Genomic DNA, 14,283 nt, shown 5'->3' with positions numbered 1-14,283 from the left:
CCAATGGATCTTGCAAAACCCTTGACCCAATGTCCACTGCTATCCCTGATCAGTCCCCCACCCCCTGCCTTGCCTGGGTTCCCACCTGAAGCGCCATCTGTATTAAGTTTAAACCCCCCTTCAGGCGGTTTGGACCAGCTCACTTGGATAAAGCTTCTTTGATTAACCTTTTTCACCTTTCCAACACAAAAGAAGAAATCCATAGCTTGGCTTAAACAGTTACTGTGAAGATTCATATTAAGTGGAATGTTTTCAAACACAACACTATTACGGTGTTTCCATAAAAACCAAACAGCGAAAGGAAAGACCATACCCCAAGGAATGCTACTGTGATGCACACGCTAGCTGTGACAATTTTCATACAACCAATCACCCAACCTTTGACTATGTATAGGCTGATTGATATGAGGGGTCTGCATCTTTGACCAAAAGTGAAGAGCAAAAGAACACTCCCTTAATAGATGATTGATGGGCTCTCTCTGTTCTTTACACACATGACAGAGAGTATTACAATTGATGCCACGGCTCGCAAGGACCTCCCTCACAGGTGCACTATTATGCATACACAACCATAAAAAAACTCAAATAATATAATTCTAACTATATTTTAATTATTTATTATTATCTATTTGTGAAAGCAAAAAAAAAAAAAAAAAAATTAGTATTGGTATATATATATATATGAAACAACAAAGGTAACAGTGCAAATAGTCCAGGATGGTAACACTCAAACATTAAACTAGATTCAAATTACACAATTTCTCTTTGTAAATTAACTTGCTTAATTAAGAAAGGCAATGAAACAAAGCATAATATAGATCCATACCCACACAAATGTTACATACGGTTTCTGACACTTATTTTGACGTGAGCACCACCAGCAGCAGCTCCTGATATTAGTACCAAATATAAAAAACCATTAGTCTGGATGCACTAAATATATAGAATTAGAAGTAGAACTACTTCATGCAAACTGAAATTTACCACGCGGATAAAGCATATCGCCTTAAGCACCACTATGCGACCTTACTTGATGTGCAATTTGAAATATGAAAATATACTTCTTGGCATGTGCGGCAAAATCAAGAAATTGTGAGATAAGGTTGGAAACAAAACACTAAAATTGAAACAAATTAATTATTATTATTATTATTATTTTTTTAAGAAAAAGAAAAGTGCAAAACTCGTATCAATGAAAAATATAGAATTGCCATGTTTGCAGTTACGTTTGCACTAGGCTAAAAAACAAAGATATGAATATGACAAGAATAAATTAATTGCTGTCTATACGTATTACATTACCTAGCTAATCTCTACAGACAAAGTGGTCATCCCTGCCTCTGAATCTTCCTTTGCAATCTTGCAATGTTCACGGTTATTGTTACATAGAGCCAATCCTTCATGTTGTCCAATAACAGGAAATAGGCATGTCTCCAAGAACGCTTTAACACCAAAGAACTGCAAACTCCCCAAAACCCTATAGCAAATCCAAACCCTGTTCCCATATAAAACCATTTTCCCAATTCATTTTCATTCTCTTCATTATCTTTGATAGTCGCTTCACTTTGGCTTGGTGTTTCTTCACCTGGACACTTTTGTGCGAGTGGAGGTCCACAAAGTGCCCTGTTTCCAATAAAATAAGATGCATCGAAGCCTCAGAATTGAGTGCCTGAAGGAATTTTCCCAGACAAATTGTTATAGGATAAGTTCAGGAATTCCAAAAAGTTTATCTCAAATATGCTAGATGGGATTTCGCCTGAAAACTAATTGCTTGACAAATCAAGTGATTCAAGCTGCTTCAATTGACCAATCATTTGAGAAATTTCTCCAATCAAGTTGTTTCTTGATACGTTGAGTGAAATCAAATCCAAAAGGCTTGAGATTTCACTTGGAAGTTTCCCAATCAGTTTGTTACTTGAAAAGTTAATGATCTTTAGTAGTCCAAGATTTCTACCATGGTACTCATACTCATTTCTTTTCAACTCAACCATTCCACTATCAAAATATTCTTGCGCAATGAATAGTTTCTTTTCTGAGCCATGGCTGTGAAATTATTGAGGCATTGTGGTATAGTTCCGGAAATGTCATTTAAAGAGAGGTCCAAGATTTGTAAATGTTTTAACCTACACAAATGCAATGGTATGCTTCCATTGAACATATTGGAACGTAAAGATAGAAAAATCAAGCTTGGTAGGCGTTCCCCAATCCATGCTGGTACGTTCCCAGAAAATCTATTGTTTCTCATGTCCATAACTATCAAGGAACTGCAATTTCTCAGTGACGAAGGTAAGTTTCCAGAGAAACTATTATTATTTAGACTCAACGTGTTGAGCACAGACAGTGAGACCAAAGAGCTTGGAACTTCCCCAAAGAAGTGGTTGCCAGCTAAATTCAAAATGAGTAGCTTTGGCCATTGCATAAAACAATTAGGAAGTCTTCTAGATAATCTATTATGGGATAGGTCCAGGTAAGCCAACAATGGACCATTGATTTTACAAAGAGAAGAGATTGATCCTGAAAATTGATTTTTAGAGAGATTCAAGATTGTGAGATTTGTTGGAAAATGTGGTAGTGGACCCTCTAAACTGTTAGCACTCAAATGAATTGCAAGTTCATTCAATCCTTTTGTTGACACATTTGGTAACCGCCCATATGTATGGTTGTTAGAAAGATTTAAAAGTTTTAATGTAGGAGGCAGGTCTGCTAACCACTCTGTTGGGATGGTATCTGAAATTTTAGTATAAGAGATCTTAAGGAAACTTTTCTTTGAGTTCGAATCCAAATTGGAAATCTAGGCTCTAATTTACAAGATGTCAAAAATTTATCTTTCAGTTGGAAAAGGGGAACCCAATCAAAGCTGAATTCCAAAGAAAGATTATTATTGAACAAGACTAAAGATTGTAATTTGGAGAGCTTTGAGAAAAGAGATTCGGAGATCACACCTTCTAAAAAATTTGAATAAACAATCAGAATCTCGAGATTATATAGGTTTCCAATGCTTTTGGCCAAAGTCCCATTTAATTTGTTCTATGAAAGATTCATTTCTTTTAAAGATGGAAATATTGCAAAATTAGGCAACAATCCCGTAATTTGATTACATGATAACTCCAAAACTTCTAATGAGTCTTTTGCACATCAGACAAGTTATTCATAAGCTCAAAGAGTTGTCCATTGAGATTGTTTGATTTCAATTCACGTAATGTACATATATCCCCAAAAGATTTTGGAATGTGGGCAAATTGATTGTTACTGAGATCTAGACTTTCTAGAGAAGTAAAAGATTTCGAATGATTTAAATAGGGAAGAGATGAGAGACTCATTGGAGGAAGATCCCCAAAAGTGCTTGTCTCTCCCCCTCTAGACAACTGATGTTGTTAGCGTCTCCAACTCCAACCCCTGAAATGAATCCAAGGGCTGGTCTCAAGTGCACTAAAAGCGCTAAAAATAAAACTGCATTAACAAGTCCAGTCGGGAACGTGATCATTGTCATGGCGAGTGAGAGTAATGGTTAATTTCTGAATGAAAGATGCGATAACGATGACAGGCATTCTCCAATTACATACCCAATGCCACAACCGCATTTTCTCATTAAAAACTTGTATCCAATGGAGAAGTCTTTATTGCTTTAAGCTAGCAGCAAGACAATGGAATCGACAGCATTAGTATTGTTAGCTTTCCAAAATTTAAGAGAAGGTACTAAAGTAATTCTAGGTGCATTTTTTCTAGGTTTCACACCCATTTGTATGAATCACTTTTCTTTTTAAATTGAGAAGAACTTTGGCTTTGTGTGCAGAAATATTGGACTTCCTGCTATGCTACCTTTGCTCTTTTAGGACTTTTGACCGGTTATTTTAGTTCTCTGTTTCACGTGGGTTGGCCATCAATATTTGATGGAAAATGAGTCACACGGTAACTTCTTGTGGTCAAATTAATAGTAATGTTAAAATAACACACCTAGAAAGTATAGTGAAATTGCTAATCACTTTAGCATTTTTAAAATCTTAATTGATTGTGGTGTTGTCTTAGGTTTTTTTTTATTAAATTCAACTAGTGGATGTCCCGCGCGATGCGCATGATTGTTATTAGTTATTTTATAATACTCATACATGTTATAATGTTTGAAAAATTAATTTCGATTATGTATATCACTAAAATGAATGAAAAAAAAAAATTGTAACACATATCCATAAGTAACCATAATTAATTTGACTCTAAAAATGCCACTATATGCCCTTTTTTGTTTAATCAAGTGTACATGTATATTTAGTTTTTACATTTGGCCGTTTCCAATATAAATTTTTTTATTATTTCCTTTTCTCTTTTTTTTAGAAGTATTTATTTTTTTTAAAAGAAAACGCGTGAACTTATGAAAGCTAAACATCTAAGATTTAAGGTTTATAATTTCTAATTCGCAAAACTAAATATACATGCCAAGAGATTAAAAATAAAACAATAATTGAACAGAGAAATATAAACTTATACTACCATATCTTACGTTTAATTTTACTTACATCTGAATACCTTAATCACTTACAAGAATTAAACACTTACCAAAAATATAAATAAAGACAAAAAACACATACCTTTTAGAAACCCCATATGTTGTTAAAGCATTGTATCAAGCTTTGATAGTGTTGTTAAGAAGTTTAGATCATATGCACCTGAAACCAAAACCAATTTCATACTCTCTTTGACACTAATTTCTCACTCTTTGTCTCTCTATCTCTCTAGTCTTTTTTTTTTTTTTTGGCCTTTTGATATTTTGTGAAATAGGAATATATAAAAGAACATGGAAAATAACATTAAATGAAGAAAACCTTTCATTTTTTAAATTAATGAAATTAAAAGTGGAAGAGTTCAAGAAGTTGGAAAAGGGAGTAGAACCAAATCTTTTAATTTTCTGCATTTATAGCTTAAACTAATCATTGATAAGAAGATGGGAGGTGAAAGGCTAAAAGAAAAAGTACTCATACAAAGCGCCACACGGCAGAACCTCATACACTTCTGCATGAGATCTCTGCTTTTATATATATATATATATTGATGATTGATTGATTGATTATGAGATTATATTGACCAATGAGTTACTTAGTTGAATTTAACTTATCTTGAGGGAAGACAACACCTTTATTATTGTATTTGTCAATACAAAATTATATAATTGATTTTAATTGAGAAGCCTAAGATATAACACCTAGGAAACCATATCTAAGTTTTGCTTAGCATTTGATATATTTGTTATTTAAGTTCGGAAGAATGTGGCAAGGGAGAAGGCAGATTGGGAGCAACCACATCTTTTGCAAGAAAAAACATACTTTTTCTGTTTTATACACTCACTTTTACAAAACACCCACATCAGTTTATCTATTCTATCATCTATTTTATTTAAATAATAATATTTCTTTAATTTTTTATTATATCAAACAAACCACTACCCACATGGCCCCACCGACCTTTTTCTTTCTTTGTTGTGAGAAGAAGACAGATGAGAGAGCAACCTGACTAGGAGAGAGAAAAAAAATAAAAAAATCATTTGCATATGAATAGTAACCGTGCATAAATGCACGGTTACTGTTCATTTGCAAAGCAGCTTTGTATATTTGCACATTTTTACAAGTATTAATGTAGGTGTTTTTTGGGTTAAAATGTGCAAAATTGAGCACTTTTTGTATTTTGCAAAATTTTGCAACCACTGATGTGGTTGCTCTAACTATTTATATTTTGCTAAAATGCATATTTGGTCATCAATATTTTACCATTGTTTCAAAATTATCTTTTTACTTTAAAACAATCATTGTAGCAGTTTTTTTTTTTTTTTGTTGAAATATTCAGTATTTTTGGCCTTTGCAAAGACCTAATTAATTTCCTGTAGTGCAAGCATATCTCAAAAAATTACAAAGGGATAAAGAAATTGCTGAGAATGGTGATATAAAATTGAAACAAACCTCTCCCATGCATGCCACGCCGATACCATAAATCTATTCCTAGAGAGAAAAGAATGAGTTAATTTTCATGTGCAAATGCTCCTCCTGACATGAATTGCAATGTTAAAGAAAAGCATACTCTTATAGGTTTTGAAACAGATGCATGGTCCATTCAACATTTTGAATCAACAGTGTCAAAATGCCGCTAAGAGAGGGGCGCCACACCGTTAGTAACCGCCAGTGAAATTACAAACGAAGGAGATAATAGACCAAAATAGACCAGGATAGCTAGGAACCCTTAAACATGAACTAAACTCCAATTACATATGATCTGTTTGTAAATTTGCATTATTGAATACATAGCTCGTAAAACAAACCTTATAGATGTTACAATTAAACAAGTGCAGCAACCCGCAATCATGACATGTACACCAAGATTAAAGATATATATCCATTAGTCCAAAGATGCTAGATAGAAGTGCAACTACGAAGCTCAGGCAAAATGAAATTTTCCTTTCAATTAGTTTAAGTGTATCCAGTATCATATAATATGTGATATGCCATTTAAAAAATGAGTTGTGATTGTTACACACTGTATGTATACGAGTTTTCAAGTTGCACTAGACCTAGTTCTTACCCTTAATTTTATGAGTATCCAATTTCTTTAGAATCAATAGATATCCAATTATTTTTAATAATTGTTACGTACAACTGACTACTAATAAAATTGTGATTTTATCTAAATGAATATAAATAACTTTCCACTTTTCATGTAAAAATTAACTATAAAAAATAATTTTATTTATAGATTTAAACTGTCAAAAGCATAGCCCATTTATATGTATAAATATACACTTAATTTTTATTTTTATTTTATAAAACTATAAATCCTTAATTAAGATTCTTATTTTTGGGGAGGGGGGTGGCCTTTTGGCCCTACCAGACAACGACCTTCTGAGAGACTGAGACCATTATACAAGTTAGCTTCTCTAGCCTCTAATTATCCAATCTACCATTATTGGGTTCACCCAGATTTTTTGTAATGCTTTAACCTGATACTCTTATGTGGCGTTTGGTACGGGGGAATCCACATTACTTCTGGCATCCAGATTCCTAGGAATGTGATTCCTAGGAATCACATTCCTAAGAATGTAGCTATTCCTATGTTTGGTTTATTTCCAGGAATCTTAAATGAATTATTTATTTTTCCAATTTTATCCTTAGATTTGAATGTGAACTACCAAGTCATTTAAAAAAAATGGTTAAAATTGTCAATTTATAAAACATACAATTTCCTTTAAGATTGGGAATCTGGATTCCCACCTGTTTTAAAGGGAATCCACATTCCCACTGAGAGGGGTTTAAGGGAGGAATCCAGATTCCCCTGACATCTGATTTCCTAGCATGATTTGCAACAAAACATGGGAATCTTTAAACATTCCTAGAAATCCTAAAACATTACCCTGTACCAAACGCCACATTATGGCTTTGTTATGTTATATATAATAATTAATTAAATATTGACCATTAATTGAATAATTTGGACTCAACTGTGAAAGTATGTATTTACAAAATAACATAACATAAAATTTAAAAAAAAAATCAATTTAGTTACTAAACGTATATATAGTTTTAAAGCACATTATATTTATATATATATATATATATATTATTTTTTTTTCAGGCTAAAGTTTTATCAATATCAAATGCACACTTTATTGAAAGGAGATATATTACGAGAAATTACTAGTGCGCACACACTATTCTACAAATTCTTACTCAAACTCGTAAAATGCACTAAAATCATGACTCGAAGTCACGATTTCAATATATAAAAGCTTTACCTTGCTAACCTATACATAGAATGTGTCACCCTTGGCTTCAAAAGTACGTCCTCATCAATCTTGCCATGCGTATCGCCAATTTTGTTCCATAGAGACAGTCCTTCACGTTATTCAATAACAAAAAATAGGGATCAATCTCTGCAAGAACTCTTTAACTGCAAAGGTCCACAAATTCTGCAAAAGCATACAACAAATCCGACTTTGGCTCCAATATGAAACCATTTATCAAATTCATCTTCATCCTCTTCATTATCTTCATTGCGAGTTGGTTGATCACTGTGGTTTGGTGTTTCTTCACCTAGGCAGTTCTGTGGAAGTGGAGGCCCACAAAGTACCCAGTTTCCAATAAAATCATTTGCATCAAAGCTTTATAGTCATGCTTCATGGAATTTATTTCTATTCTTGCTATTACTTGGAAGTTATTTGACGTAATTCACACATAGACATAGAGAAGATTTATTTCCCAACAAGTAGTATTGGAGCGAGTTTGGTTGCCTGTGTTGGATTGAATATTGAGGATCCAAATTATAAGTAGTAAAACATGTAGAAGTTCCAAATTTCAAGAAGTAAAACATGTAGTAACTCTAGCATAACTCGTTGGAAAGAGTATCTCTAGTATTCATAGTCATGCTAGGGGATTTATTTTTAAAGAGTAATGCTTGGAGTACTACGCATTTTACTACAAGTCTTACAAAGTGATGTGACATTGACACATTAGCTATTTTTTTTTTTTAAAAAATAACACTTAATGTTGGGTGCTTTGGTGTATTGTAAAGTAAGGTGATAAAATAAATAAAATAGATTTTTGAATTGCTTAAAGCTAAAATTTTTACAATAATCATTGTGAATGCTCTTAGATTGTAACAAGAAAAAAACCATATAATTTCTCATTTTTATGTATTTTCATGAAAAACTATGTAGTGTTGATTTTTTTTTGGGGTTTATTGTTTCTTTCCCAAAATATATAAGTCAATATAAACTTATCAATTTAAAGAGAATGCATCATCAATTGAATAACAATTTTGAGATTCATTTTGATTTTGTTAAATTATATTTGGCACAAAAATGTCTCACCACAAAAAAGTTAGAGCATTCCCATTAGTAATTGCAAATGGTATATGTAGGAAAAATTTAGCATAAAGGCACAAATAGAGTCCAGCAGTCGAACTTATAAAATCTTACAATTTCAAATTTTTTTGCAATTGTGCTACATGCCATCCTAAATGTAGGATAGCACTTAAAAATTATAATATATTTTAATTGATAAAGAGGAAGAGAGATGGGGAGAAGAAAGAGAGAGAATTGTATTAGAATATATTATATTATTTTAGTGGGTAATCTGTATATATTAAGACTGTATATATTAAGAGAATTTAAAAAATTAGTTATAGACTTTTTGACTTACAAAAGTACCCCTAAATTAATTATTAAAACTTAAAAATAAGGTTAAGAAAGTAAATTAACAAAAATATTAAATTCATTCTTCTAGGTTTTCTACTTTTAATAAACTCCTACTTTTATGTTATTTTAAATTCCATCTACTTATTAACTCTCTATAAAATAAGATTACTCTTAGTTTTGAAACTCCTAACCCTAACCCTTTCTCTTTATCTTTCTCTCTATATCTCTCTCTTGCATCCCAAGCCCGTCTGTTTAGATCTCAATAATCGAAACTCAAAAAAAAAAAAAAAAAAAAAAAAAAAAAAAGAAAAAAAAAAAGAAGAAGAAGAAGAAGAAGAAGAAGCCTTCCTAATGGATCCTATGGAGGTGGAGGTAGAGAAAGGAGGTTTGAGGAGTATAGAATCAGATGATGATGAAGAAAATGAATACGAGATCTGTGTCTGTACGCAACACAAGTTCAATGAAGTGGAGTGTTATAAGATTAAGGTTCCAGACCCCGAAGCGGTTCCTCCTCTTTCATACTTTTGTCCAGGACCTCCTCCTTCGTTTGACAGCCTCGTTAAGGGATTGAAGAAAGAGGATGAACCCATCTTCAACCCGAAGAAGATCGATCCTATTTATCCATCCATCAAGGGACCTTTCGCCTGTAGATACTTCGCCGTGATGGGCACCGTTTTATATGCTGTTGGCGGCAAACTGGATATTGAAGATTGCTGCCTTGACGACGTTGCCGAAAACTACAATCTCGAGAGTGACCCTGTGGCTTTCATGAATTATATACCCAGTAGGGAAGTGTGGACCCTCGACCTTACGTGTCCTGAGCAAGGTTGGCAGACTACTACACCCATGAAATATCGTAGATTACGCCCTCAGACCATTGTTGTAAATGGTAAGCTCTATGTCTTTGGCGGTTTCTTTTCTTTGAAACCCGTAGATGAGTCCTATGGGTGGATGGAAGTTTATGATCCCATATTGGGAAGTTGGGAATGCCTGCCGAATCCACCTTCTTATAGCGAAACCGATGCAATTGTTTTTGCTGGTTTGGAGTGCAAAAACGAGATTATGGTAGGTAACATGGAAAGATCTGGGGCTGCCGATTACTATAGCTACAATATTGTGTCTTCTTCTTGGAGAAAGGCACTTGAGATGGGTGAGTGGTCTTTGGTTAACACGAGTATTGAACAAGGAAGAGCTGCAGTTGTAGGCAATTCTAACTACTACTGGGCTTCAATCAGAGACATGGAGAGCAGAGAATGCACTATCTACGGATTTAATTCTGATAGTAAACAGCGTTCTAGGGAAATTATCAACACTAGCACTTTTTTAGGGCCGACTGAACGTTTCGTTGCGACGGGTTGTGGTTTTCTCCACTTATCCGGTCAAAAATTCTGCCTTCTTTTGCGCTCTATAAACAAATTTAGTAATTATCTTTATTGTCTTGTGCTTCACCTTTCTGCATTCTTACCCCGCAACCCGTCCGACTGTGAGGATGATGATGATGATGATGGTATTTTAGGGAATGATGGTTCTCGTCTAACGGTTCTTTCGATTCAGAAATACTCCATGGTTAACTTTACAGACTTGTTGGACTGCCTGATTTTGTAGGTTTCCTGCTCTCTCTACATCCCTTTTATCTCCTATACACTCACATGTATATATTATTATTCTGATTTTTATAATTAAGTTTTTGTTGTGGCAAAACAGCAAAAGCAATTTTTTGTTTGTATGTTTGTTTGTTTGTCCATTTTTTTTGGGTTGCAAAAGTGTATAAATTCTAGCTAGCTATCATGTTTTGCCCTTTAATCTTTCCCTAGGAATTGCTTATCATTTATGTGTACAAGTGCTAACAGTTGTAAAACTTGCAGTAATGTTAAAAGTCAATCACAAAAGAAGAGGAAATTGAAGACATCAGTTGAAGGAAAGACATCAGCTGAAGGAAGTGAAACGATCAAAGATTATTAGGATAGAGACTTACTCTGAATATGCACTAGTGCTAAACAGGTATTCTCTATTCGATTCGATGTGCACTTTATACGTAAAAAAGATGATATATTGTCAAATAATCCCAAAGGAATTTCTTGCTGCAGTATTGGAACATAGATCAAGGACCCAACCCTATTATGTTATATGATCATTTTGATTAAGCTTTCTTAGTATTGTATAATTATGTAATTTTCCTACTCTTGTACCCTTTCTAGTTGTTTTGGTGTTATTAAGGTTCTCTTCTTCTTCTTCTTCTTCAACTCCTTTTTGTCTATTTCAATTTCCAAATCCCTCTTTCTTCTCTATCTTTTGCCCTTAAAAAAACGACGACTTTTGATAAAAGTCATAAAATACATGTCTGTGGGGCATTAGTCATTGCACAACAGACCTGTGCATGTGGCTCACGTTCAAACTGGTGGGCACCATCTTTTAGTGCTTCATGTGGCATATCTTTTTCTAAAAGCTTTTAAAGTTCAGAAAATCACAATTTAGTAGTTTAATTGGTGATAGTTCAATAATTATTTTCTTGACCTGTTTGACGTCTCTTTATATAGTAGCCTTTTAAGTTCAGCTAATCATGATTCAGAAGCTTAGTTGGTCGTAATTCACTAAAAATTTTCTTGATCTGTATATTAAGCTTTTATTCAATGAAGAAGATAGGACTAGGGAGGTACTCAAATATTTTTTTTTTAAGGCATATAATAACTTGTAGCTAAAGTTGTGTTTTCTAATAATGCTTTATTTTTAAATTTTTTGTCATTCTGACTCGTTGAATTTACATGTAAAAGCCTCTTTGAGCCTTTTTAAATTTTTGCCGATCATGCAATTAAGTAATTAATGCTCCACTTTTTGTTTCTTTGCATTATAGACTTTCTGCTGTTATGCAATCTTAATATTGAGGTATTCAGTTGGTTTCATCTAGTTGGAGATACCTATACCATTTTCCATGGTTGCTCAGAGCTTTGATCAAAAGAAGAATGGGAGATTCCGGCTGGATGACTTCATATCTCTTTGTATGTTTTTACAGTTTGCTCGGTAAATGTCCCTTATACTCACAAAAAGTGCATGTTTAATGTTGTACCTTTTTGATTTAGTGAAATGTGGGCAACAGTACAAGTTTAGGGCATGGTGGACTGGTGGGTATGCATGGTGCAGCAGCCCATGGGCTGGTTTTGGACATATTTGATGGATTTCATTAAGTCATTTTAGTCTTCTAGGTTTGATTCTGCCAAATGGTCTGCCCTAGCACATGTAAACTCCTACTCACATTACCTGAATTGAGACTACTCAAATCTGGAATAAATAAGCTATATTCATTAAACTATATATACTGCTCTTCAAATATTATTGTGCTACTATGAATTCCTAATCTTGTTTTTTGCAGGAATTTATTCAGTTCATTTAATACAGCAAAGCAAGGCAGGGTGACTCTTGATCTCAACCAGTTTGTCTTTTGCTGTGAGTACACTGATTCCCCTACAAGAGAAATTTATAAGTACCCTGATTCATTATGATGGTTAACTTTTACTTCATTGTGACCTTTCATGACCCCTTCAGTCTTTATAGACTGATTAAGCTCTTTGAGAGAATAAACCAAGGAGAATTTCATCCCATAAAAAAAGTCTCTGTTATAAACTTCATACCTGGATATATCAGTGACTTTCACCGTAAAAGCATTCAAAATTTCTTTGTATCACCTGCCTCTTGTTTGGGACTCTGCAATCTCATTGATCCCATCCTAGATTTTCTTGATTTTGAAACTCTCTATAACTGTTAAAAGAGTCCTAAACATTGCTATAAAGTGTGCTAGTTTTGTGATACATGCATTGTCAAGTAAAATATTTGAACACGTTGCATTATTTTCTTGTCCAGCTGCAAATTGTAGAATATGAAATCAACTCCAGAATACCAGGCAAAGCTGACTAGCAGATGCGGTACATTGCCACCGTACATTTTGTCTGATGTTTATACTATATTCCATTTTTCTGGCTCTGTAGTTCTTTTAATACAGTTGTTGATACTGAAAATTGCTTATTTGAAATGATGCTGCCAAGCAAGATGTGCTTTAATTATGACCAATGTATCTCATCTCAAGTCTTGGTTTGTTTTTTTGCGTTGTATGATTTATATTCTTTTGGTTAGTAATCTTACTATCACAGTATCACCCGTTAGGGTAGGAACTATACGATGAAAAACACGAGTCTTGATAAAGAACAAATGAGGAATGATATGGATGAGCTTATATCATGAACCTAAGGCCACCTCACTGTATCCTTTGACTTCAACAAATAGATAGCTTTGTCTTGGCACTCCAATTTTCAATGACAGGGAATTCAGATTGTTTCAAGCTAGTCACCCCATGATTGATGCAAGACATTTAAAGACCAAAATGTGCAAGAGAATTTGGATTTCTTCTCTATCTTCCCGGTCGGTGCCAAAGTAGCTTGGGCATTTAACCTCGTTTTTGTCAATTGTATTTAGTCCAAGATCCAAATATATGCTTGCTGTAAGTGGTCTCTCGCCCGCTTTTGCCACACACATTAAAAGTAGTACCAGTCCAAGATCCAATACCGCCCTGAATGCTTGTATCTCGTAAAACAGTTGCTCATTCATCCTATACTTCTCTAAAGAAGTCGCTCATTCATCCTATACTTCTTTAAAGATGACAGTAAAAAGTCGCCAAGCGAGACGCAGGGAAGGTCCATTTGTGGACTTAGATTATCTAAAAGAGCCCAAGTATGTTGTCGTTGATGTGTCTCCGGGTGACCAGAAACACCAGTTAATCTCCATTTGAATCCATATCTACTCAGTAAAAATTGCATTAATTAATATGGTTGGAGGAGAAGCTTTGCACCTCCGAGTTGCATTCTTGACGCCACATTAAAGCTAATCCACCACTATTCTCAGTAAAAATTGCATTAATATGGTTGTGGCCTATTCTTCTAGTCAGTAATCATACTACCAAGTACCACCAATTAGGACAGGAACTACATGATGAAAAACACGAGTCTTGATAATTAAAAAATGAGGAATGATATGGCTGAGTTTGTATCATGTACTTAAGGCCACCCAATGTAACATTTGTCTTCAACAAATAGCTTTGTGTTGGCACTCCAATTTTCGATGAGAAG

General features: G+C 33.9%; 1 protein-coding gene across 3 annotated transcripts; it reads left to right on the top strand.

Moving 5' to 3' along the window:
• Positions 1 to 9,394: 9,394 nt before the first annotated feature.
• LOC136066946 (uncharacterized) lies at positions 9,395 to 13,211 on the top strand. 3 transcript variants are annotated; one of them, XM_065772034.1, is made up of 6 exons: positions 9,395 to 10,770; positions 11,035 to 11,170; positions 12,021 to 12,165; positions 12,247 to 12,403; positions 12,537 to 12,610; positions 13,025 to 13,211. In XM_065772034.1, exons 1-2 carry the CDS (start codon positions 9,521 to 9,523, stop codon positions 11,129 to 11,131), a joined length of 1,347 nt encoding a protein of 448 aa, XP_065628106.1. In that variant the 5' UTR covers positions 9,395 to 9,520; the 3' UTR covers positions 11,132 to 11,170; positions 12,021 to 12,165; positions 12,247 to 12,403; positions 12,537 to 12,610; positions 13,025 to 13,211. The 3 variants fall into 3 exon arrangements, with proteins under 3 accessions (XP_065628106.1, XP_065628107.1, XP_065628108.1); XM_065772035.1 differs by lacking the exon at positions 12,247 to 12,403 and having other exon boundaries at positions 12,021 to 12,187; XM_065772036.1 differs by lacking the exons at positions 12,021 to 12,165; positions 12,247 to 12,403.
• Positions 13,212 to 14,283: the final 1,072 nt, after the last annotated feature.

This window comes from Quercus suber, unplaced genomic scaffold (genome assembly GCF_002906115.3).
Source record: "Quercus suber isolate HL8 unplaced genomic scaffold, Cork oak 2.0 scaffold_52, whole genome shotgun sequence".
In the NCBI taxonomy this organism is placed as follows: Eukaryota; Viridiplantae; Streptophyta; class Magnoliopsida; order Fagales; family Fagaceae; genus Quercus; species Quercus suber.
This window is presented reverse-complemented; position numbering and strand designations above follow the sequence as displayed.

What these genes read in the sequence shown, in the direction of transcription:
- LOC136066946 (XM_065772036.1), top strand. Translation starts at nt 9,521, where the DNA reads ATGGATCCTATGGAGGTGGAGGTAGAGAAAGGAGGTTTGAGGAGTATA. An exon ending in TTGTTGGACTGCCTGATTTT is followed by an intron (nt 10,771 to 11,034) that starts GTAGGTTTCCTG and finishes TAAAACTTGCAG; the next exon opens with TAATGTTAAAAGTCAATCAC.